We start from the raw sequence: 26,980 nt of genomic DNA, 5'->3' as shown, positions 1-26,980 counted from the left end.
CACCGCACTCCTCTCTCTTTCTCTCCTCCTCTCCCTCCTGCTCTCTACCTGTAGACCGCAACGCACCTCAGCGCACTGCAACAACGTCAGCGCACTGCACCGCAACGCACCGCACCGCAACGCACCGCACCGCAACGCACCGCACCACACTCCTCTCTCTTCCTCTCCTCCTCTTCCTCCTGCTCTGTACCTGTAGACCGTCAGCGTACCGCACACCCCAACCCCTCCCCTCCCTGCTTGACGGTATGATCCTTGTCTGTCATACCCTGATTGGTCGCACAGACGTCATTAACACAACATTCAGTCACAGTCAGTGCATGAAGTGCCTGTGGCGCGGAGAGGATCATCCTATCATTCTGCCTTGAATTAATTAAAGAAAGAAAAAAAAAACGTCTCTCGGACAGAAGCCGGCTCTTATCGTTCATTTAAAAGAGCCGGCTCAAAGAGCTGGCTCGTTCGTGACCGACACATCACTACTCTCCATCCTCCATCCTCAATCCACTCTTAGTGGTCGTGATTTTTTTTTAATATATATATATTTTAGCTTCTGTAAAGATGATGTAATGGCACTGCCTTCGTTCATCCTCTCGATGTGATTCAGCGGGGACTAGAAATGGCTCGTATAGGTCCCCAGCTGCTAAAAATGAATGTACAGTACATCCCCCCTGAAATGGCAGTGCTGTGCTGTTGATGATGGTGTAGATGGCACTCCTCCATCTCCACAGCTGTTATGCAATAGGATCCAGCAGCAGCCCCACTTCGTGTTGCTGTTTTCTGCTGCACTGATCTCGTGTCAAATATTTTTTATTAGGAACCATGTGCATGTCAGTGATACAGACTTCTCTGGCGTGTGTATCATGCCTCATTTTTTTATATATATATATATATATATATATATATATATATATATATATATATACCAACAAAAACAGACAATACTAGGAACTAAGGGCAAAATGAGGACAAGCAAATACAAAGAACATAAATAGATAAAGGAAAACAAAAATTAAAACAAAACAACACCTTAAGGCACACAAATCAGGGAGACATTTATACTGCACTGATCTATTAATGTTACTGTTTATACTGGTTATTTTTTGTTTTTAAACAATATTTTTTATTGAATTTTACATATAAACATATATACACATACAGACAGGACTAACGATATTAATAATTAAATTATACATTGAAATGTTTAGTCAGAATTTCCACAGTAATCAAAGAAAGACATGACATTTCATTCATTCATTCATTCTCACTGTGCAATATCATTTTCCACAATTTTGTTAATAGTCTGTTTATTGTCAATAATGTATATACTGCTCCTATTTTTATACATCCTTCTATTTAAATGGTTCATATTTTGTTACACTTTGTTTAGCTCTTTTTTTTTTACTGTGTCAGCTGATGCATCTTGTTTTTCGCACTATCCCCTTTGCTGCTGTACACTGCACATTTCCCCACTGCGGGACTAATAAAGGAATATCTTATTTTATCTTAAACATATATATACATACAAACAGGACTAACAATATTAATAATTAAATTATACGATGAAACATTTAGTCAAAATTTCCACAGTAATCAAAGAAAGAGAGACATGACATTTCATGTATTTCACATGTCTAACAAAGAAAACAAATAAAATAAAAGATAAGACAAAACAAATAAATACCTCAAAGAAGAAGAAGAACAAAAAAATTCGACAACAGCACTCAGCAACACACTGCAGTTTCAATTTGTACACTGGTTATTGATGTTGGACACACACACTGGTTTACTGGTTACTTGTGAGCACAGGCCTGTGACTACTGTAGTAGACATATCTCTGAATGGAATTTAATACATTATACATTACATTATATTACCTCTCTATCTATAACATTTGAAAACCATGCTCCCACACGAGGCAGTGCCGGCCTTGAATGGCATCTAGAGCAGTATTTGTTTGACAGTTTATGAGGTATTTCACAATCCCAGGGTGGATCTCTTGTGCTGTCATTTGATATAAGGCATCTATGATGATGGGGGGTGGATGTGTGTGTGGGCTGTGCAGTGCACAAGCAGCTGACAGAAACAACCAGGTCACTGCAACGGTGTCTGCAATCCTTATGCAACTTATGCATTACCTGGTTTGTCGGCACAATGGCTGGGAATGGCATTTTGAGAAAATTCCCACTGTTATTGCAACAATTCAAGGCATTTTAAGATAATTAAAATAAATCTTATTCTCCAGACGAGAAAGTAGTGTGTCAGCCTTTTAGAGTAATTAGAGTGCATTCTGGAGCAAACACGACGGGTCAGTCCTAATCAGATCTTTTGCTGAGAATGTAGCCTGAAGGCTGCGAGTAAATATGCATCCAGAAACGGAGCTGTGTAGACTCAGGGAATACGCATCACTGTAGCTCACATAACATGTACTGTATGTAAGGCACTTGCTTTATAGGAATTCATTATTTAGTTATTTAGGTATCACTGTTTACTGGAGATGTGGAGCAACTGTCAAATATCTAAAACATGCAGCTCTATTAAACATTTCTGAGAAGAGCACCGTTTTTAGTCACTACTATATGATGTAATCAGGAAACGGACAGTCTGTAATTTGTTTATTTCACTGATTAATAAGAATAACAAGAAGAGATATCCTTATTGTTTGTCTTGGCATGTGATTGATGTTTAGCGAGATATTAATAATTGATTAAATTGCTGTGGTTAACATGGCTGGCAGTGTAGCAGATTGATGACTTGTATAGTCCTCATGATGGGGAGTAAAAGACTATAGGTCTAGTGTATGGCTGGATCGTGTATGGTCAGTGTGCTCCTGAGGATGTATGAGGGGCCGCCTGTGCCTCGCTGTAAAAAAAAGACTTTCTATATGCTTGACGCCGTGTCCCCGGCACGAGGGTGCGCCCACCAAAAGTGGCGTCATCGTGCCAATGCGTAGGTTTTTCATTAAAGGGTGAACGAGTTCAACGGTTCTTTTTGTTCTCTCGCTTTGTTGAATACATAAGTTCAAACAGGCATCTGTAGAGCGTGACATTTAGTTCATTACAATACAACGGAGAACATGACTGACACAAATACTGCTAAAGCAAATAACGTGAATGAATGAATGAGTTTGAATGAATAATATTTTGCCAGCCGAATCAAATTGTTTGATTATATTCATTTCAACTAGAATACATCTGTTTTTTCCCCAAATACTTTCCTACTACTAATACTACTTTCCTTATACGGATTGTATAAAGGCCAATTCGTACCAGTTGGTATTTCAGCATGCAGAATGTCAGCCTGTGTGTGGCACACTGAGTGTTACAATAAGATTGAGTGATATGTCATCATGTGTATGTGATGACACAGTATCTATGTCAGCATGCTCTATGAGTTTCTGAAGGATTCAAAGACGGGAAAAGAAGCAGGAATGAATGAACCTCTATCATGTAACAAGACAGCCATTAGTTGGTTGCTTATAATCCCTGTGTGCACCGTGTGCCTGCAGCTGTTTCACAATAAAATACATTCAGCGCCTGCAGTAATTACTTACTTAAACACTTTGAATTGGACAGATTTTTATGCAGGTGCAGTACATGATGGTTTAAGCATATTCAAAATGTGAAAATATGACCAGAATATAAAAAGCTATCGCTGCACTTATCTCCTCACTGTTACAAAAAACTGATAATTCTCAAGAGCTAGCTCCAGCAGTTAGCAGAGTGAAGGTAAAGAGGTCAGTGAGGAATCATTGAATGACTAACATCCAACAGAATTCTTTGCCAGATGTCCACCACATTGTAAACCAGTCCATCACAGGGCTACAGAAGCTCCTGGAATATTGCCAGTATGACACACCTCTTTCACACCTGAGTCAGTTGGAGAGGTTTTTCCAAACTAGTTTTTTTCCCACAAGTTGGTATATTTACTGAGGTTTGAAAACGGCTTTCAAACTCAAGTGTGATCAACCTTAAAACATCTGTTTGGTTCCTCCCTATCTCAGTAGAATTCTCCTGTAATAATGCAGTGGATCTAGGCTGAAGTGTCTGCTCCAAAGCCAATTGTGTTTTGCAGCCTAAATACCAGTCATTTCTCATGTCTCTCTCTCTCTCCCAACTTTTGTTCATTAAACGTTTGTGTTTTCAGACAACCTAAGTGATGCCCTGGAGAAGCTGAAGCTAGCGTCCACAGACAGCGCCACTGACAGCGTGGAGAGCTGTCTGGACTGCCTGCTGAAAGCACTCGCCAACAACAGTGAGTAGAGCCCAATTTACACCTACAGTAGTGTGTTCTAAGTCCAATACCTCCTTCTTTCCCATCAGAGTCTCTGACAACATGTTTACTCATGATCTAGTAACATTTCTGTAATATTTTCTATATTAATCAAATGTGAATACAAGCAGTCATGTGATTTAAACACTCTGATTAATGTGGCCAGCTGTTAATTTTATAAACAATATCTAAATTGCACTCTGATAAGAAATGTGTATTGTAAATCAGCCATTGACAGCTGTGTCTGACTGCGTCTACCTGAATCCATATCTTTGGGCAGTGTGACAGTCTTTTGCCAGACAGCTGAGTAATGACATCTTGCTGTTGAATGAGCAATTCTTCCCTAGCTGACTGTATAGCAGTCCAGTCATTTTTTCTTACATATCATGTCCTCAAATGTCTTGCTTTGTCCGCAACTCAAAGATATTCAGTTTACTGTCATAGAGGAGAAAAGAAACCACAAAATACTCACATTTTAAGAAGCTGGAATCAGAGCAAAGCAAAGTACTGCTGTGGACGGGGGCAGCAGCAAAACGTATTATAGACACCGTAAGAAAAATCTATATCAGTTTAACCCTACGAGACCTGCGATCCCAAACGACTTTATTGTCTTTCAGAGGCTGTAGTAGATTCCGTTTTAGAGATAGAGTGAAGCTACAGATATCATAGAAACCCAATGAATCCATTGGTACCAACCATGTCAGACTAGTTTGTCGCGAAGGAGTCTAAATAACGCTCCATGCATGAATGCAGTATAAATGTGTTATTTTCGCTTATATTCTAAAATGTTGTATTTGAATATTTCTGCATACTGGGGTCCCTAAACAGTCATGGAATTACATATATTGGGTATCACTGTAAAGCTGAGACTCTTGTGGATCCAATGAGCCCAATTCTATTCATGTGTGATGATGTTAGGCCCCATATTAGCCATTTCATTGTAGTGAGACCATTTTTTAAAACTTGATCTCACTGTATAAAATGACCTGTGGTGACCTCTAGGATAATCACAGCCTCATGAAACTTTACAGCCACAAACTAGAGACCTAGAGCATTCAGAGGATGGATGGCTTTCCTAGGTATACTGACAATAAGGGGGTTTCTGAGCAGTTTACACAACAGAAGTGCTCGCCATCCAATCATCAAAAAATGCAATTCTTGCAGAAATCTCCAAATGTCAAAGGTTTTTGATTCCAAATCACAGCATGGCTTTTTCTATGGTGTTCCTCAAGGTCTACTGTACTGACTATTGAGAAGTACCTCATACAACCCCACTTCAAATAATCTGAACTATCCCTTCAATGTGATTGAAATGAATCCCCTTTTGTTTGTCCTGCAGACACCGAGGCCAGTGTGAAGGTCCAGGAGATGGGCGTCCTTCCCCTGCTCCCCACCCTGCTGATCCCCCAGTCCTCCTGCACCCCTAAAGTAGCCAACATCATAGCTGAGGTGGCCAAAAATGGTGAGGTTCGGTTTCCAAGTCCATCCATCCAGGAACATCCTGACTTTCTGTTCCTCCATTCGTCAGTATTCAATTTTTACATTTTCTCTAGCTCTCATTCCTTTTTTGTTCTTCCATGTTTTGTTCATGAATGCATCATTTGGTGGGATAGTGGAGCAACCGTGTTAGTCATGGATATTTTAGAACGTTTCTATGGTTTACAAATATCGGAAGAATCAAACAGTAGCGTGTTTGATTGACAGGTCATTTTCAGACAGGGCTAGTTTTAGCAGCTCTCCTTGGCATTTCAGAGCGAAGCTGTCACTGACTGAGAGATTGTCGTGTAAGGACTCAAACGTTGCATAACGGCTGTGTCAGAGAGCTTCAGTTTTCCATAATGCCTCTGTGTGAGCACAGGAGAAGCTTTTAAAGCATAAAAAAGGCAGACGTGAATAGAACTTGGGGCTAGAAAGGGTTAGGATAATGAATGGGTTTTTAGCAGCTTGCAAGACGGCAGCTAATGATCACTCCCCAGCAGTTTGCCAAGCTTGGCAACAACCCGCTGGCATTTAGCTGTCACTGCTTCCGGAAATGTCTGCAAGCAGCCAAGTGACTGCTGGGCTAAAGACAACTCCCTTGCTGTCTGACAGTGTGAACTGACGTGATTGTTTCAAGCTGCACCGGGCAAGATTTAATGTAAAAACCTATCTTGACTAATTAGCACAAAACACCACCGCAACACACAGAATAGCGTCTCATCCAACAAGATTTCCCAAATGAAAATCTGATCACAGTATGGTGACGGGTGACAAATCCTCTTCACATACAGAACACGGTGCCTCTGTGGGTCTCTTTGTTAGTGAATCAAGTCAGTTATCACCTCATTCTCTGTCTCTCTCATCCCTCACGTAACCTTTTGTTATAAAGCATCACAGATTAGCTGTGTAGGTACCGTAACTATCAGGATGCTAGGGTCAGGTGAGAAGTATCTTATGGGTCACTGTCACCCCATTAACAAGCCCTATATGGTTATGGGTGAGTTGGGAGCTTCGCAGTGAATCAACCCACATATTGCTGTTATTTATTGCATTGTATTGATCATGCAAACGAGGAACTTTAAAAGGCTCTTATTTTGGTGATTCAAGGATTCAGTCAACCGCAGATAGCCGGTATCAGAGGTGTGGACTCGAGTCATATGGCTTGAGTCATAAATCTGGTGCCTTTTTTAGATTTGACAAAATAAAAAATAAAAACTTGACTCATGTCTCGTGACTGCAGTTGTTACCAGAACCACCCAAACGCCAGTTTCATCATCTCATCGATGAGGATGAACACAATTTTTAATACATTTGTATTTATGCTTTGATTGAGACTAGAGTTGTTGAACTATGTTCCGATACGATACCTGGGACGATACCAAGTACCGATCCGATACCAGCGTGATAAAAAAGATATAGTTATTATTATTGTTTAACAGCTGTTCACTACTGACCATGTATGGATGTGATATGATTACTATCTTTGTTGTACGGCCTGGCTCAGGTTAAACCCTGTAAAACATAAACAAATACATACAGAGAATGAATACAATAGAACTTTATCTTATTATTCAGTTTGTCAGTTACAAAGAAGATAAATAAATGAAGCTAGGGATAAATACAAATTCAGTTTTCTCTTAGCTGTCTCCTCAGTGGACAGCCTGTGTGCCAATTTGTCCTGCAGGGTGCAATATCCACACACCGTACGGGGGTGCTGCCACCCCTCCAAACGGAAGCCTTCAATACTGAACATATCACAGTTTTACTTGTTGGATTTTCCACTGTGAAATGTTGCCAAATGGCTGACATTATTTTCCTGGCTCTGACTACAGTAACACTCTCGACTAGCAACACACTGTTGTTGTTTGCTATCGTCACATGAGAAACTACCTGCAATCTGTTCTTCTTTGCTGCTCTAAAACAGTAGTTGCCAGTGGCAGCTATGATACCTCCAGGGCAACAGCACAGTGAAGACTACTGTTTTGGAGCGGCAAAGAAGAATTCATTTCTGGTTAAATAAGTTTCTGGTTGATAAATTGTGGTATCGGATCGGTGCATAGACTGGCAGACTGAATTTTGGGTAGTATCGGACGCATTTCTGATACTGGTATCTGTATCGGAACAACTCTAATTGAGACTTCTTGAGTTTTGGATCAGTGTAAATTTTCCATGACATTTTACCTTTCTTTGTTCAAGGCACTGCATATCTTGATCATGTGATCACTACATGTACTACAGATACTATCAGTAAAGTTGTAGGAAACATGTGAGTAATATAGCAGTTTGATGCCCTTAACTTCCTCGAGCAAGTTTAACTTGAGACCGTTTAATACTGACCTGTTTTCCAACACCTTTTCCCTCTCTCAGAGTTCATGCGGAGCCCCTGCGTTGAAGCCGGCCTCATCCCTCCTCTAATTCAGCTGTTAAACTCCGCCGACCAGGAGGTGTTACTGCAGACCGGCCGAGCTCTTGGCAACATCTGTTATGACAGCCGTAAGTAGGAGTTTGCTTTGCTCAGGGAACACTGAATCCCTCATGAGCCTTGTCATCACCATCACACAGCTAATAGAAAAGAAGTCCTACAATGATTCTGCTTTTGGGCTCCAGTAGACAAAGCTTTGATGTTTAAGCCCCACAAACCTTTAACAGGGTTATAGCGTTGCATGCAGGGACATTTTGTTCAGCTCTGATTAACCAGACCCCGTTTACTGCATTTGCATAGAGGGCACCACCGTTGCTGCCTTGCTGTTTGTTAGGTTTGAATATTGAGGCAAATTGTTTGTTTACTTGGAACCATTTGTTAGCTGCTGTATTACCTATTAGTCCATATGAAAATATACAATATGACTATACAAATCAACACAACTTACACACAACCCACGATTACATTTTGACAATGACAATACACGAAGGTCCCTTCAATGAATTGAAGGCCCGGACGATATTGATCCTAGTTTTCCCCCTGACGTGCTTGCAAGACGGGCTTCACCAGATATAACTTTGTGTTTTTTGTACCTCCGTGTAGTTTGTGTTGTAATCTGTAAAGCTGAGTTGAGGTGGGGGCTGGTTGTTTGTTGGCATTAGCAGACTCTGAGCCCTGTAGCGGAGCTGAAGAGAGTAAAGGCACTCGCGGAACGTGCATGACGCCACATTCGTCGGATTTTCTCAGGAAAAAAACGTCTCGCATTCTTCACAATAATGACAGTCTACAGGCTGATAGAGGAAACCCAGAAAGTTGCGGAAGGTCTTATTTGTTAGGTTACAACCTGTTCACACATTGACGTTTCTTTGTGTAAAAAGTAAACTTACATACAGTATCTTTTGAAAATGAAAAAAACTAGACACACTCTTTTTTTAGTAATCTGTTGTCGAGGGAGTGAATTCCATTCATACGTTGCTTGATATATGTTAGTATGTTGAAATGAGTTTGTTCTAGTTTTGGACGATATATACTATCACCCTGCAGATACTGGATTTTTGATATATCAACGTTTGGGAGTCTAAAATGATCTGGTATATCAGCTGATTGTAATTAATCCAAAAAGCCTGCATAAAAAATAAACTTGAATTGGATCCCTTAGATTTTTTTAATTGTTGTTACCTTAAACCTAGTTTGACGTTTTTGTTCTGCAATTTGTTGTTTTCTTATAAACCGACATATAAACTGATACTGATATGTCTGTATCTGTAATAAGCTAATATTGACATATATGACATATCGGCTTGGCCATTCGTGGTGAAATGCTCCTCTAAGGTCATAGGTGATTCACTGTGGAGAAGCTGCAAATCTGAGCCAGATGTTCTTACCATGATTAAATTGTCCAGGCAGAAGAATTTGATGTAGATTAGGTTTAACTGTACTTTCAAACAACAGTCCCACTTCACATGCGTTACGACTTCCCTCGGCAAATGAAGATTTCAAAGCAATCTTCACTAAACTACAGTTAAAATGTGACATTTCAGTGTCTTTACTTTGTTCTTAAACTGAAACTTGCCACTAAGATATTTCATTAGTGAATGTACCAGTGGAGCATTTGAGTATTGACCCCTAGGGAAGAGCAACGGGGTTTAAGCCTGATTTTACAGCCAGCTGTAGAGGCTTTAATCACAGCTGTCAGTCGTGGTGCATAGTTTCTCCTCTTGTTGAAAAGCTGGGTATCTGTGGAATCTGGTGGGATGTGACATTTGTTTGAGTGTAGGGGGGTCTCAGTAAGCTGGCATGGTTTTATGATAGACGCACCGGGAGAGTGAGGAGAAGCAGCTGCCTGCTACCTTGAAGAAACACACATTGTAATATGGGAGACGTTGCCTCAGTTGTTTTAGTAAGATAGATAAATGGGATCACTACAGGTCGTTTGTAAAAGTTGTAACACATCACATTTCTTTTAGGGCTGTAAAATGTTTAATTACAATTAATCACACATTTTTTATTTGTTCAAAATGTACCTTAAAGGGAGATTTTAATAGTATTAGTAAAGTATTTTATACTCTAATTAACATGGGAGTGGGCAAAAATGCTTGCTTTATTCAAATATATGTATATAGTTGTTATTGGAAATCAATTAACAACACAAAATAGGTACAATAATACAACAAAATAGAAATTATGACTTTTTAATTTTTCATAGGGCTTTACATTAAAACATTTTTTTACATTTGATGACATGAAAAATATCAAAACAAAGCAAAAATCAAGTTATGTTTATGTCTGGATATATTCAGACACACTTTTGCAGTACATCTTTATTAATGAGGGTAAAGGGAATGACGGTAAGGGAACACTCAGATGCCTGAACCACTGCCAGGTGACCCCTTTCAATGTGAAGGAGCAGCGGTTGTAGTCCGAGCTCCTTCCAGATGTCTGAGCCTGCCATCATAGCCTCCACACTGATCTCCCTCCAAGAATTCTTTCGCATGTCTCAGTTCAGTTCAGCTTTATGTCTTTTGTAGCCTGGACGTGATAAATCGTATACATGTAGATAACAGCGTACAGTTTTGGGCATGTTCTCTTTGAAAGCGGTGTTGCATTCGGTTGTACACATTAAAATGGATGGCAGTATTTGTACGATTGTCCGGTTGTCTCTTTCATAAAGTTACAAAAATTGTTGGACGCAACCCCATGACCATAGGTGAGGTGAATCTAGAGCTTTGCCTTCATGCTCAGCTCACTCTTCACCACGATGGTCCAGTACCAGTGCCATGCCTTCATTACTGCCAGTGCTGCACGGATGCGCCTGTCGATCCCACGCTCCATTTTACCCCCAAGATACTTGAACTTCTTCACTTCAACTTGCTCCTAACCTGGAGTACCATGGCTTCAGACTTGGAGGGGCACTAACAACCCCCAGACTGCTCGACATACACTTGAAACCAACTCTTTCACTGGTTATACAAGGACTGGTTCATATCAACAGCCCCACCGGCACCCCACAATCCCGCAGAATCCCCCATAAGCCACCCCGGGAGACACAGTCATAAACCTTCTTCAAGCCTCCTTTACCAGCACCCTGACGTAGACATTCTCAGAGGAGCATTATCAGCTCTACCTGGGGTTTTATGACAATACAGCTGCATTAATGCAATTAACTGATGGAATAACCAGAGTAGTGTTTTTAAGTGCTTCTTAAAGAAAGAACAGCCATCAGCAAATTCACTCCAAAGAGCAAAAAATGTGTTAGAAAACTACATAAATATATACACAGTTTATTTATGGATATTATGTACCATGCTGTAGCTTTAAAAGCTCAAGCTTTTAGAGTGGGGTTGGCAAACATAAGGCCCGAAGGCCAGAATCGGCCCATCAAAGGGTCCAATCCGGCCCACTGGATTTGACCACTATTTGCTCACTGGGGGTCACGCTGTCCTTATAAGAGTTACTGGCCCTATGCTGGATACGTTATTATAGATCCCACATGCTTACGTACAGGCTACGTGGTACTACAACACTGTCAAGCGTAGACTACTGTTCATGCAGGAGCCACTGGTGGAAAACTGTTTTGTCAAAAAGGAGAAAAGTGGACACAGACTGTCATGTTTTCCAAGAAAAATGCACCAGCTCCTATTTGTGGGAAGGCAGAGTGCTTGGTGTGTTCAGAGCACCTTTCACTGCTCACTAATATAATATTCGGCGCCACTATCGGACTCATCATGGCAAAAAATACGAGAACTTGCGAGGACAACTGGGAACAGAAAAGATAAACAAATTGTTGGTTCTGTTCTATTTTTAGACATCTCAGGCTGTTCGTCATCTGTTTTGTAAATGGATTGTTCATTAATTGTGAACGTTTTCAGAACGCACATGCACTTCTTTACACTAAAAGAATGGCAAAAATGCGGAGGTGTTGTTATACGTTATTATGCAATGGTTTTACTGGTCCAGCCCACTTGAGATCAAATTGGGATGTATGTGGCCCATGAACTAAAATGAGCTTTAGAGGTATCCACCCAAGCTGTTGGACTTGCTTTAGTTACAAAGCTGCTACAAAGTGATTCACATAAAAACAAAAAGCACAGCAAAAACAAAATAAAGTTACTAAAAGAGCAAATTAAATTAGTAAAACTAAAACTAGAATCAGGTGAAATCAGGGAAGTACGTTTTTCTTTTAGATTCAAAAGAAGCCACTGACTCAGCCTGCCTTATTTCCTCCTTGGGTTCAAACTCTCACACCCTCAAACATCGAACAGATCAAGTGTTCAAAATAAACCGAAACAAGATAACTGGCTCAGAGTCTTAAACCCTTTATACACCCGCCGAACACATAATCCTGTTGTTCTATTTCTCCAGTGTCTTCTAGACCTTTTCAGACTTGACAACATGTTCCTGTTGCAATGTTTGTTAATGCAGTAGCTGACAGGAAGTAAACATGGACCAGAGCCCTAGCAACAGAATGGATATGAAAAGGTCTATATGCCATGCACATAAATAACAGAAGTTAAGCAGAAGTAATATTGATTAATACAACTTCCCGTCCTTGTAGCTGTGTCACGCAGGCTAATACCTTTGTGATAGCTAAGGATTAACCATAGCTACATTCTAACCCCTGGAAAGCTACATCCTAGCACCAGTCACTCTTAAGTTCCTACTGGGCGCCTCTTGAGCTCTGTGAGTATCTGTTTATTCATATTTCACAGTCCTACCACTGCTTTTACATGTGACACATTTCAGAACAGAACAGAAAGGGTATATTATGCTCTGTACGATATTTGCTGCATTGCTGATAGTTCATGCCTCCGCCAGTGAATGAAAGCAGCTGTGACACCGAGAGGGCTGACTCGTGTAACGCTCCCTTTGGCAGCTATTCTTCCACACAAAGCCCTCCTTCACTACTGCACATTTACTGTTTCTCTAAAGAAATGAAAGTCAATAAAGTAATTTGTAATGGATATCAAAGGTAAAGTGTACTGGCCTTCAAAGGAGCATGATCTGGAAATGGACGCGACGCACAAAGGCTTGATTACGCCAAACGTATCCATTGCTAATAGTCTATTTTTCAAGCTTCTTTTCTTTTTTTTTATAGTTGCAGTTCTTTGATTTTATGTTTGTGGATTGTGTTGATTTTTAATTCTTGGCTACAACAAAATAATAATAATTAGTAACGTGTGTAGGGAGAGCTTTATTCTGTACATATAAAGAAATACTATAAGAAAAGGGAAGAATTATGGCCACTAGTTACGTACGTTCTAGCGTGGATTTGAATTTATCAGATGGACTATGATCCTCATGTGATTTCTAAACTGGGGTACGCTTTATGTCATATAATTGTGGTCATAATTATTTCCTTTACGCTTATTTTACTCAGCATTTTGACTGTTTTCCAGCCTTAGTTTGCATTGATTTGTATATTTTTGTACTGCTTACTTAACATTGCTTTGATATGTATGTTTCAGGTTGTGGTTATTTTTTTCTTTTCTTTACTTTTATCCTTTTGCTTTGTGGTTGATTTGTGTCCTGGCCTCTTTGTTTTGCAGATGAGGGCAGGAGTGCAGTTGACCTGGCAGGAGGGGCTCAGATAGTAGCTGAACACATTAAATCCCTCTCCCAAAATACTGAGCCGGAAAATGAGAAGCTCTTGACTGTCTTTTGTGGCATGCTGATGAACTATAGCAATGATAATGGTAATGACCATCTTCCACCAGGAACTTCTGTTAACTAATCTCAACTAATCAGCGGATGTTCTCTTTCTTACACACAGACGATGTCACATCATTGTTTTTGTCATAAGACCGTACGGTTGAACTGACCATTCTATGCTTTCCTACATTGGACTGACCTCTCTTCTGATCTGTCTACCATGCTGTCTGTTGCTTTTCCAACTTCACCTCTGAGGTAATCTGCAGTTATTAATATTTGCTGAGAGTCAGCTTTCATAGTAGCGGTAGCTCCTCTCCCTCGCTCCTGTAAGGTTATATTGTAAATATAGACTCATAGAGCAGGTAGAACATATTCAGTAGCTAGTTCCTCTCCCTGCTTTTTGGCTCTCTAGGAATGGCAACGCCGGTCTGTTGGTCCACCACTATCTCAACAACTATAGGGTAGATTGCTATGAATTGTTGTACAGACATTCCTGGTCCCCAGAGGATGAATTCTACTGGCTTTTCCTATAGCGCCGCCATGAGGTTGACATTCGTGGTTTAAAGCTATCACTATTGGATAGATTGCTATGAAATCCGGCTCACACATCCATTGCTCCCTTCATGATGAATTGCAATAACCTTTGGTGATCCTCTGACTTTTCATCTATCGCCATCAACATTTCAGTTTGTCCAAGACTTTGGTTTATGACCAAATACCTGCAGAACTGATGACATTCCCATCAGCCTCAGCTCTTCTTTGTGTTTGGTGCTAATTAGCAAATGTGGTGGTGACCATAGTAAACATCTGCTAAACATCAACATCAACATTTTCGCATTGTCATTGTGAGAATGTAAGCATAATGACATTAGCTTTAGCTCAAAGCAGCGCTTGTATGGCTGTAGGCCCGGGTTGTCCGTGCGTTCGTACCATTCTTGTGAATGCGATATCTCAGGAACGCCTTAAGGGAATTTCTTCAAATTTGGCACAAACGTCCACCTGGACTCAAGAATGAACGATTAGAATTTGTAGTCAAAGGTCACTGTGACCTCACAAAACACGTTTTCGGCCTTAACTCGAGAATTTATATGCTAATTATGACAGCTTCACACAAATGTGTAACAGGATAAAATGATGAAGTGATTGACATTTTGGACAGACATGGATGTAAACTACAACTTTACTGGTTTGGGATAGGCATACAACCGTGAGGCGGTAATTCTAATTTAAGAAAGAAGAGTATAAATCAGTCATTTTACCTAGATTATATGTTCCCAATGCTTAAAACGATTGCAGTTCATCTTGCAGTTTACATACAGCTTGCTGCTTTCTCTTCCATACGTCTCTATCTTCATAATGTATCTGCATTAATCTCTATCAATGGGCTTACTGTGATATTAACTATTAATTTACATGATCAGCTTTTTGCCAGTTTAAAAAAGGTGAATTTCACCTTCACTGTATCTCTGCATACATCTTCTTACTGCACTGTGCTACAGTTTGTGTGCTTGTGACAACAAGGCTTGTTGACCGAAGCATGTATGTGATCTGACGTATTCAGATCTCCTGCCAACTGTCTTTTGGCACTGGATGATGGTCGGATCTGTTTGGCTGGGCGATGCAAGGTTTCGGGTTACACTAACAGAATGCATTGGAGGGTTTTGGTGGCTTTCAGCAGCTTTCAGCATCTAGCTGACTCTTCATATCTGGCTATTGGTGAGACAACTCCCCACTTACTAATACTGAATCAACCGCATCAGTTAAAAGACGTGTGACAACCGTGGTACAAGCTCTGTGTGTAATGTTCTGACCTTTATCCTCGATGAGGGCAATGTTTCTTGATTCTCGATGATTACTGGTAGAGAAGATATAGAGGTGTAATGTCTACCTGAGCAGAGAATGAAGTCTCTCTCCCTCTCTGTGTGTGTTGAAATCAGAGCTCCTCTGTGCCAGTAGTGTTGCACGGTATACGATCTGCTGTTAAACGCGGTACAGATCCCATTTTATTAATACCGGTACTTTAAAAATGATAGTGTTTCATAAGAGCCGTAGGCTATTTCTTATGAGTTGCGTCATTGTGGGACAGTGTGTGTGTGTGTGTGTGTGTGTGTGTGTGTGTGTGTGTGTGTGTGTGTGTGTGTATGTATGCGTGCAGCGCTCTCATTAAGGATGGCATTGGGACTGGGATCCCGGGGGAGCGGGCGGTTATAACTTTGCTCATGACGGGAGTAAGCGGTCAAAAAATAAACTAGTGACAACCAGAAGGATGGAGTCAACAAATGTAGTTGAGAGATTAAAGCATCGCGGCTCTAATTACTGATGAAATGTACCGATAAAAATTAGATTCACCATCTTTTGTGAATCCGCCCAAGCATTTCCTGTAATTCGGCAAACACGCAATCCACCATAGAGCACATATTCTTTTACCGTGTGTCTAAGTAACGTGAAATGGATGGAGTGATTCTCTTCCACAAACACTACTTGGACACAACACAGCGTTTTTCTACAGTAACTGTGGTGTCTTCCTGATTTTAGCAGCTTTTCCCCTCATCTACTTCTCACAGAACTTCATCTGAATTTATCATCATTTTGTGGGTTTTTGTTTAGGAAGCTTCTCGCCGTCTCCCGTACTGCAATACCTTTCTCTGCCTGAACTGCATTTCTCAGAATGCTCATGCTTCTTGCCCTCCCCCCACCCCGTTTTTGTGGTCTACTCAAGTCAAGTGTTTTTGTATAACCCGAGAGCATATACAGTATCTCAAGGCTCATCGAACAGGAAACGGTTGTAACAGTTAGTAGAAATACAAGGATCAGCAGTGGGATTATAACCAAACGGATAAGGACAAGAAGAGCAATGAAATAGGATTTAATAATAAGAAAATGTCGTGGCCTCATGATGGCTTTTTAGTTTTCTGTCTTTTCACCACCTGTCCTCCAAAAGTCCTCTGTAGAGGCTGAATTAATGTCCCTCATTTATTGATGTACAAACAACACACGTACGATCTGTTTTAGTGTCTTTTCTACTTCTTACCTATACATTGCTTTAAGGTTTAGCTCGTCATGCTACTATAAGATCTGATTGACATTCAGTAAGGATCTTTTTGAGTATTGATCTTGAGACTTTAACTGGACTTTTTCATTCTCTCTTCTGCTCATCTACATTCTCTTGTCTTCCTTCACCATTGATTCATTCACTCTGGTTTCAACTAAATCTAAATACTTTCTTTTTGCTCTCCAGGCACGTCTAATATCTCTACCACTTCTTGCCATCAAATGGCAATGCATCTCCACTTCTTGTGTTGTGTAGAGGGCTTTGACACCGGGTTGTGGGTAGATTACAAATTAATGCAGATTATTCAATGCATTAAATAATAATTCACCATTTCAAGGGGTTTAAATGTAGTCGTAATTGATTTCAGTTCATTCCAGTGGAATCGCTGTGATTAGTGGATTTGCTTGTGAGGGTAAAGTAAATCTGTGCAAATTTTTAGCATCACGTTCAACGTTGGCGTGGTCTTCTTGACCATGCTGACCTTTGAGGAGACGGAGAGTTCAAAGTCTATCGTAGCTCGTTAGCTGCACGTCACCATTCAGTTATTTAACCTCCTCTGTCATAGTATAAACTTCTCCACATAAGCGGAATGGTTTGCAGTTATGAGACAGGAATCAATAGCACAAATACATCTTTTGAATAAACTGAACTTAGTGTCCCGCTAGCAACTAACATACCGAAGTATGTGTTTCTCCTTTCAAAAGTGCCCGAGTCTGGCTTTAAGGTCCCTTAATGGTATCATCTACTTTCCATGGAAGAAGGTCACAGTGTTTTAAGTTTACAAATCATCTTTTAAAATCAGATTAAAACAAATAACCTCTGTTTAATTAAGTAGATCAAATCAGCTTTCAAGCAAAAGTTTTTCTCTTGACCTCCTCAGCTTTAGGCTACATCATGTTTAAAACAACCGATCCACTACCTTTCATTCTGTATCTTTGTTTTTTCAGATTCCTTACAAGCTCAGCTGATCAATATGGGTGTGATCCCCACTCTGGTGAAGCTGCTAGGCATCCATTCCCACAACACAGCCCTGACAGAAATGTGTCTAATTGCCTTTGGGAATTTGGCTGAGCTCGGTGAGTAGACCTAAATACATGTTTGTTTACCCAGGCTAACAAATCTACCAACCATTCCAAAATGGTAAAGTATCATTAACATCTCTCGTAGATCTCTTAAACTTTATATACTGTTAATTACTGTCATTTTTTATCATTTTGGTCAGCCAGAATCTGCTCACAATGGTCTGAGACATGCTTGTTTTACTCCTCTGGTATTTTCAGAGTCCAGCAAAGAGCAGTTTGCCTCCACCAATATCGCCGAGGAGCTGGTGCGTCTGTTCCAGAAGCAGTCGGAGCATGAGAAGAAGGAAATGATTTTTGAGGTTCTGGCTCCACTTGCAGAAAATGGTAATGTGATTTTTTTTTTTTTACCACATCCACTGTATGGGAAGTGTAGAGATTTCAACATAAACTAGTGAGAGACTGCAGTCTTCTCTCGTGCCTTAAGATGAAAATCCTGTCCACCTACTCTGTCGTAAATTATCCTCTCAGTGTGAGTCATGCTTTCCAGGCTAGCTGCTAACTGCACAGTCATGGCAGACAGCTCCTGCATTTGCTCAGCTGCTCTTTTCCAAACATTTCTGTGTGTGTGTGTGTGTGTGTTTCAACAGCAGAGAGAGCATCTTACTTACTGTTGTTATCACCATTCCAGGCACACTTTGAGCTCCTACATTGTCAGTCTCCAGGACAACGTCCTACTTAACTCCACTCTAGAGAAACTCGCTCTCTACCTCTCCATCGCTTTCATTTGTCACACTGCATCTTGTTCATTAGATTTCTAGAGAGAAAACAGTTGAATATGTCTGTAAAAAAGTCAGTTATGATGGTAAGACAAGGATGATATAGAAGTGTAATAGTGACAAATGAAAAGATTTTAGTTTTTTAACTTTTGAGTAATTCACTATATTGTCCTTACATCAAAGGACAATAGCAAAATCATTTTAAAAAGTGCAGGCAGACATAAATAAAGGGGACAATGGGTTTCTAAACTCTGGTATAGGACTGCAACTTTGCTATCAATTCATCTAGAGATTATTTTTTCAATGAATCGTTCACAAATCGTAGGTGTAACCACAGAATTTTTGCTTTGGTTTTAAAAAATGCCTTAAAATAATGATGTCTCCGGAGCTAGTGCTCGCTTTCCTTCAGGCAAGAAGTAGTCTCCTAGCAGCGGGGAGTGAGACGGAGGACTGCAGGGTGTGGTAGCTAGCTAATTGTTGTGTCATTTGTGGTCTGATAAACAGTAAATCCCTCAAATTCAGTGCCCCATATCGCTATTTTCCAAGCTACTGTAGCTGTATTTGTCAACACTGCGTCATTCGCCATACGGAAGTGGGCGTGGTTTTGTCTCACAGCCACTTGCCCACTTTTTAGGATTTTTCAAAATTCTGCAGTGGGTGCACCGCCGGTATCATTTGTGTCCATTCATGCTAGACGCGCCGGAGAGGAGGAGGAGCTTGTCTCCATAGATACCAAGCTATATAATATTCACATAACTGTAGTGGATAGAGACGCTCACCGTTTCAGTTTCTTCAGCATTTTTTTTGTAGATTTGGTTAACATTTCCGCTACATTTCATATGCTGTAAGGTCAGGTTGGTATGCTGGGCCGTAATGAGAGTCCCATGTGTGCTAACTGCGTCATATAATGCATATATGATGCACCACTGCATTGCATTGCAGCAGCAGCAGCAGCAGCAGCGGTGTGTTTCAGTCTGAACTGCTCACTGAGGTCCACTCTCAATGTCTCCTTCTCCTTCCCCTGCCAGATGTGATAAAGCTCCAGCTGGTGGACGCAGGCTTGGTGGAGTGCCTCCTGCAGGTGGTGGCTCAGACTGTGGACGGAGAGAGGGAGGAGGACATCGCCCAGCTCAAGACGGCCTCAGACCTCATGGTTCTCCTGCTGCTGGGAGGTAAACACCTCAGGGCTTGTCCAGTCATACATGGTGCCAATGTTAACTCCTAATAACTGGTGCACTATCATCAATTATACCACAAACATGCTTGGGTTGATGCATTCTGTCATAAGATATTTAACAGTAAAATGTATATTTAGCTACATAGATGGATGGATGGATGGATTAGGGTTAAAAAAAAAACTATTAACCCAGTTCCAGAGCATCCTGTATGCACAGGCAACCATATATAAATTCCCTCCAGATCTGAACTTAAACAAAACCTTGTGTAACAGTCATTAAAAATGCATACTTCAAACTGTTAGATTACTGTTGCAGCACAGATCCTGCTCCTTAGTATCCCCTTAGTGAATGTATGGACAGAAAATATGTGACCATAAATATAAACGCATTCAGACTTCTGTCCAGCGCTGATGTTGAGTATTAATAATTCAACCTCTATGTAAATATTGTATTGCAGTGGAATAAACCTGAACATGGTGTGTTATAAATATACATACTGGACTCTGCCGCTAGTCTTATCTGACCCAGTTCACATGACGGTGTTCATGCTCCTGACTCTTTTATGTTAAAGGGGACGTATCATGAAAAACTCACTTTTTCAGTGCTCGTGCTCATCCATCTGGGTATCTGGAGTATCTACTAACCTACAAACTGTGAAATAAGACAACCCAGTCAGTTTTTTTGTGAGCTGTCTAGGTCAGAAAACATGTGATTCAACAAGCCAATCAGATTTGTCTCCCCTTCCTATGTCACATGACGGCTCGTTTCAGACAGAGGGTGTATTCAGGCAGAGTATGACCCTGGAAATGAGCATGATATATCTCCTTTTAAAGCAGCGCTATGCCACAGTTTAGACGACTAATGAGCGATTACGCAATAATTCGTCCAGATGTTCCACGAGTGCTGGAAAAGATGGTCGACAACATTCTTTCTGTCTTCTTTATTCCTCTGCAGACACTGTATGTAGTGTGCAGCTTGTAACAGATTGTTGGCCATCATCTAATGCCAGGATTAGGTTACATGATAGTTTTGTCTTTTGAGATGATCACTGTGTCAGATTGGGTGATTATTGCCTGCAGTTTTCATCTCAGGCTGAATTAGCAAGAGGATATGGCGGCCTCAATGTAGCCTGAAAGGCTAAACACAGGGCGGAAAAAAGTCCACTAAGCACTCATTGCTGCTGCTGCTGCTGCTGGACAAGCTTCTGACTGTGAGCACACTGTAATTATTGACTCACTTGACTCCATTAGTGACTCAGATGAGTGTATCAACACTCTCTTGTCTTATGTGGATTATGGTGGCAGGACAGCCGGAGGACAATGTTCACAGACACTTGAGTAAGACAACTTGAAACCTATAAAAGTGAGGGAGACATGTCCCGCCCACCCCCAGTGGAAATAACAACCTTGCTGCCTTATGACACCAAATAACCAAAAGTTATGTCTTATGTGTCTTCCTTCTGTTGTGTAGATGAGTCCATGCAGAAGCTGTTTGAGGGAGGGAAGGGCAGCGTCTTCCAGAGGGTCCTGTCCTGGATACCGTCTCATAACCATCAGCTGCAACTCGCTGGGGCTCTGGCCATCGCTAATTTTGCTCGCAACGGTAAGTTTGACTTCACATTGTGGCGACATTAGGTCCGACCAAAACGTTTATCATCCCTGTTAGGGAACAACAAAGACAAATATTGATATACATTTAGTCATAGACTAGTTGAAGTGGTCTTTATCTCCCTTTTTATCAGCTGAGCGAGTGATGTGTTGTGGCAAAAATGAATCTGTCGATAGAGATTGGAGAATTAAACCTCATTCGGGATGTTTAAAAAAAAAAAAAAATTGTAAAATCAAGGACTTACTGTTACCATTACTGCTATTGATATAATATTATGTTAGAGTATTAATTAGAGGAAACAGTAATTGAACTGTAAGACCCAGAACTGGTGAGTGTCTGACTCAACATCAAGGCATCTACTTCTTGTTGTAGATGGGAACTGCATCCACATGGTGGACACTGGGATTGTGCAGAAGCTTCTGGAGCTGTTGGATCGGCACGTTGAGGAAGGAAACGTCACGGTTCAACACGCAGCGCTGAGCGCCCTGCGCAACCTGGCCATACCTGGTGAGCCGCTACATCACACTAACTTCAAACAAAAAATCCAAACTATCCCTTTAAGTATATTTGAAATACATTTTTTGACGACATCGTAGAATATGTACTAGTAGATGCACTACTTATGTTTAAGTGTTTAAAGTGAAATAAAATCAATTTTTAGTTACACATCTAATTTTATGGACAAAATCAAGATGTCAAACTTGAGGGAAAAAATTTACATATAGTATAAACATGAAACATTTCTTAAATGAAATAGAAAATGGCCTAATAGTCATATAAAACTAAATCATCTAGAACTAGATCAGACTTTTTGAGCACAACAGGTTTTTTTTGGCAGTGGATTCTCAGTTTTGTGGTAAAAAAAAGTCAAAGCGATGTATTAATTCCAATAAATATCCAATGAAATAACATAAGATTTATCATATTGTTTGTATTTGTATTGTTAGCAACACAAATTTTACCATTAAAAGACATTGCTACCTATTTGTAGAGCATGTTTTAATGAAAATTCTGACAGTTGTTCAATAAACTAGCCGTGTTTTAATGTGCCGTGTTTCCTCTCTCCAGTGGTGAACAAATCCAAGATGCTGTCAGCTGGAGTAGCAGATGTGGTGTTGAAGTTTTTGCAATCAGAGATGCCTCCTGTCCAGTTTAAACTCCTGGGGACGTTACGTATGCTCATCGATACACAAGGTAAGACATTCTATCACTTCTTTTATCTTTGCACCAAAATCCATGAAAATCATCACAGCAAATCTATCCGCTCTGACAACACATTATAGACTGTGAAGCAAAACATGCTCAGTAGTCATGCTACACACACCTTTGGTATGATGATCAAGAGATTCTTAGCAAGCCTCAATTCTGAGTGATGAAGACACGCAAATATGGTAACTGCTGCTCAAGTCTTGACACCGGACAGATGGTTTCATATAAAGAAAGTCTTCATAATCGGAGTGAAATAAAAATGTGTTTCAGTCAAGAGAGAAAAAAAAGAGCATTTGCTTCAAATCCAAAACTCCATCTTCCATTCAACTTGGGGCCGGTAAAACCCTGCCAGGATGATTGACAGTAACTTGTGTGTGTCGTTTCAGCTGAAGCCGCCGACCAGCTGGGAACCAATGGGAAACTGGTGGAGAGGCTAGTGGAGTGGTGTGAAGCCAAAGATCACGCAGGAGTGATGGGCGAGTCCAACAGGCTCCTGTCGGCCCTCATTCGACACAGCAAGTCCAAGGTCAGACACAGAACGCTCTTTATGTCTTTAGCAATTAATCCTGTGATGCCTGCATTTGGTTTAGAGCAGGGGAGGTGTGGAGGCCGGGAGACACGTGAGGTGGAAGGGACAGGTGCGTGCTGGCGCTCTAAAGATAACAGGATGTCAGTTATTGCAGTTCGGCCACTGATTTGGCCGCTCACCAACGCGGTCAGCAGTTACAGCTGCTTTAAAAAAACAAACAGATTGCCACAATTTGCTTCAAAATCCGCACTCCTTCTTGGAATCATAACTCTGTCACAGCTGAACACACAGATATGATACACATTTTTGGATTCAATGAGACTTTACAAGGATATCTCAGACGTCCACCACAAATAAACTTCTTCTTCTTCTTTTCTTCAGTATCAAAGTAATCAAGTGATAGTTGTCTGTACATCCATAGGTTGTAGGATTGCTGTTATTGAAGGTTTTTCTCTTCTTTTGTTTTTCAGGAAGTTGTCAGAACTGTCATCCAGGGCGGAGGAGTCAAGCACTTAGTTACCATGGCAACTAGTGAGCATATGATTATGCAGAACGAAGCACTGGTGGCTTTGGGGCTCATAGCGGCGCTGGATTTGGGTAAGAGAAACGATGAATGAATCCAAAAAGTAATTCAGTTATTGGTTATTTTTTAGAGTTTGAACACTAAAGTCTGAATTATACATATGTTTTTTATTCATACATAGCCTATTTGTTTTTTTTACATCTAACATTTTCTTCTGAGAATGCAAGCAGAATGCATTTGGGCGTGCATTATTTATGCTATCCTGCTCATTTACTCTATAGTACATACATGTGATCATATTCAATCATGGTAACACACTGAGACTCTTTTTCTGGACTTCAGTTGCAGCTGAGAAGGACTTTGTTGGATCCAGCCTGGTGTCAGTGCTTCACAAGCTGCTGTCAGATGAGAGGAGCGCACCGGAGATCAAGTACAACTCTATGATCCTCATCTGTGCCGTCATGGGATCAGGTGAGACTTAAACATGCTTTAACCATATACAAATTATCATTATTATTATGGATGTGGTTGAACTCTGATTGAATTACACTTTTCCTAAGAGTAGACATCTGACTTGTCTCGTAAAATGACACACAAGTGCTCACTTTGGGGCTTTCATTTGAGAACTCACGGTGCTTCTCCCCCCTCTCCTCTCTCTTTAGAGCCTCTCCACAAAGAGGTCCAGAGCCTGGCGTTCATCGACGTGGTGTCCAAGCTGAGGGCCCACGAAAACAAAACGGTCTCGCACCAGGCGTCGCTCACGGAGCAGCGGTTAACTGCCCAGAGCTAAATGACTGTGTCCGACCCCCCACCCACATCCATCCACCCTAATGCCTGCCTGACCACCTGATCACCCAGTGACACCTCATGACTGCTCTCTCCCCCTGTGCCCCATCGTCATGTGCCAAGGTACCATGTCGCGTTAACTGCCAGCCAGACATAGTCACGTCTCTACCCCCGACCCCTCTGCCCCCGCCCACCTCCACTAGGGTTAGACTGATGTCCATCTGGAACGCCAACACGTTTGTGCTCGTATACAAATCATAAAATCTGAGCATTTTTCTAATTTCATTTGTATTTTGAATTAAGAGAATTTGCCCAGAATTGAATGTTTGTTCGGGTGGAACAGCCTCTGAAACTGTTTTAGACTTCCGTGGGACACCAACACTCCTTTGAAAGCCATAATAATGAGATTTATTAACTGTAAGTGGGTTAGCAGGTCCTTAAGGCAGGGTGAGGCAGCTTTCATTTCAGGCTTTACAATCAGACAGCCCTTAGACGATCAACGGAGTGATTAGTCTAGTGGACACCTTTTGACTTCCTGGTCTATCTCCATCAGTCTAACCCTGGTTCCCCACCTCTACTTGTGCATGCATCTTCTGCTACAAGTAGCTCCACAGGAGCTGAGGCGCCATAAACAGCCTAACGCAATAGATAAGAGACGACACTCTTTTACGACCATAGCTGTGATGCCATCCGCCGGTAACCCACCAGTGAAAAATGTGCACAAAAGAACAAAAAAATACTTCCTGTTGTGATTTTTTCTTTCATTTTTAAGAAAAGCAGCCATCCATGATGTGCCCAGTCGTGTCCCATGTAGCTCGAGTATAAATTGACTAGAAACTGTGCATGTTTTAGTCCTGTTGACGGTGTGATAGTTTTCATTTTACCTCTCCGCCGCTAGTCCGCAGTACAGCCTGCCCTCCTCCGCTGACACCTCCAGTCTCGTACACTCCTTTTTTCTGAACTTGGATCTAGAGATTTTATCAGATTTTTAATTCCACAAAACGCATTCCCCTCTGCTCCAACAGTTGTACAGTGAAGTTAGAGGCTCCTCACGTCTCCACCCCCATCGCCGAAAGAGGATCATGTAAGAACCAGGCGAAGCAAACATAGTGGAGGGACAGAGCTGTAGTCAAGTCTACCCGTGTTAGTCCAGTTCAGCAGCACAAGGTGAAGTCGAGACCAAAATAGGGAATCGATAGTGTGAAATATACTGCAACGCTTAACCATCAACAGAGATGTACAATTTGTGCAGGAGCTGTCGGCCCTGATCTCCGTCACACTACGTATCACAGTCCAAAGTTGGACATTTTAGAAGATGTTTTAAATACAAATCTCACCAATCTTCTTGGCGACCCATAAGGTGAGAAAAGCAATGTCAGGTGGGTGTAAAGTAACAAAACAAGACTCGATCCAAGCCGAGTGTATATATACACAAATAGTCAGCGGTCATGTCTATAATGTTAAATCCATCCCTACATGTCCACCAGGTCCGGCGAGGACACTAGTGGACGCGCTGCTCCACTCAACTGGACGTTCAAGCGGTGACATACCCTACGTGGAATGCACCTGATTGGTCCCTGGTTTTCTGCTCGCCGTTTCAAACAGGAAACAACATGCCGGCTTTTCCGTCTAAACAATCCACCAAAATCTACTTCTGAAAAAATGTTGTGTGACAAATAGGCTACGCTAATCTGGTTTCATTTTAGAACTAGATTGGCGTGTTGGTCCAAGTTTCGTGAGCCGGACGCGTCGTGCTGGACGGGCTCATTTGCACAAAGGACTCTTCCCGCCCTTTTCATTTTGAAAAAGCAACAGCCAATGAGGAAACTCAACACTCGGCCGACCAATCATGTAACTTCATCACTCGGTCAGTGACAGTTTGTAGGGCTGGCTCTCTGCGGTCCAGCCAAAAATGCAATTTAGTTTAACAAAGTCTCTTCCATTAAAAGTCAGTGCAAACCTGTAAAATCAAAGATAGCGCAGGATGTCTTTTCCGCAAAATCTTTGATTTCACATGGTTTGGACTGTTTTTGCTCATGTTTTGTTACTCTGCACCCACCTGGTAATTTCCCCATCTTATAGGTTGCGTATCCAACCAGTGCACGGCAGTTTGCCTAAACAGTTTGACGCTTTGCATTCCCAGATTTCTACAGATAAAGTCTTTGTAGCACCGTGGACAAACTCTCAATAAAAGATCTATAGAAGAAGATTTTTAAATATTTTTGGATGGGCATGATGGATGGTGGAGAATGATATGAAGAGCGGCCACGAACAAGACAAGTTCAAGTCAAAGTAGGCATGAGACTAAGAATTCCCAAAGTAGGCTGGAGAACTACAGCCTAGGTTCAACATTCACTCTGTATGATACGGTTCAAAACACATGATAGTGCCCCAAAACCAATCATGAAATTGGGGCACTACTGTGCGCTGTAAGACAAACCAGGGAGTGTAATTCTTCAGTATGAATTAAAGCAGCCACCA

General features: G+C 41.2%; 1 protein-coding gene across 2 annotated transcripts in view; it reads left to right on the top strand.

The window, feature by feature from the left end:
* Positions 1-26,683, top strand: part of rap1gds1 (RAP1, GTP-GDP dissociation stimulator 1) — a 27,807-nt gene extending 1,124 nt beyond the window's left edge. The window contains exons 2-15 of one of the 2 annotated variants that reach the window (XM_074623636.1): positions 4,141-4,248; positions 5,606-5,728; positions 8,113-8,238; positions 13,714-13,860; positions 17,816-17,944; positions 18,149-18,274; positions 19,695-19,838; positions 21,315-21,446; positions 21,825-21,959; positions 22,521-22,646; positions 23,048-23,187; positions 23,661-23,787; positions 24,056-24,184; positions 24,376-26,683. In XM_074623636.1, the coding sequence (XP_074479737.1) occupies positions 4,141-4,248; positions 5,606-5,728; positions 8,113-8,238; positions 13,714-13,860; positions 17,816-17,944; positions 18,149-18,274; positions 19,695-19,838; positions 21,315-21,446; positions 21,825-21,959; positions 22,521-22,646; positions 23,048-23,187; positions 23,661-23,787; positions 24,056-24,184; positions 24,376-24,503 (1,820 nt within the window). In that variant the 3' untranslated portion in view covers positions 24,504-26,683. The remainder of the gene's footprint in view (positions 1-4,140; positions 4,249-5,605; positions 5,729-8,112; positions 8,239-13,713; positions 13,861-17,815; positions 17,945-18,148; positions 18,275-19,694; positions 19,839-21,314; positions 21,447-21,824; positions 21,960-22,520; positions 22,647-23,047; positions 23,188-23,660; positions 23,788-24,055; positions 24,185-24,375) is intronic. The other variant, XM_074623637.1, reaches the window with a different exon arrangement.
* Positions 26,684-26,980: the final 297 nt, after the last annotated feature.

Source organism: Sebastes fasciatus, chromosome 22 (genome assembly GCF_043250625.1).
Source record: "Sebastes fasciatus isolate fSebFas1 chromosome 22, fSebFas1.pri, whole genome shotgun sequence".
NCBI classification, from domain to species: Eukaryota; Metazoa; Chordata; class Actinopteri; order Perciformes; family Sebastidae; genus Sebastes; species Sebastes fasciatus.
Note: the sequence above shows the minus strand (reverse complement) of the source record. Positions and strands in the feature narration are given on the sequence as shown.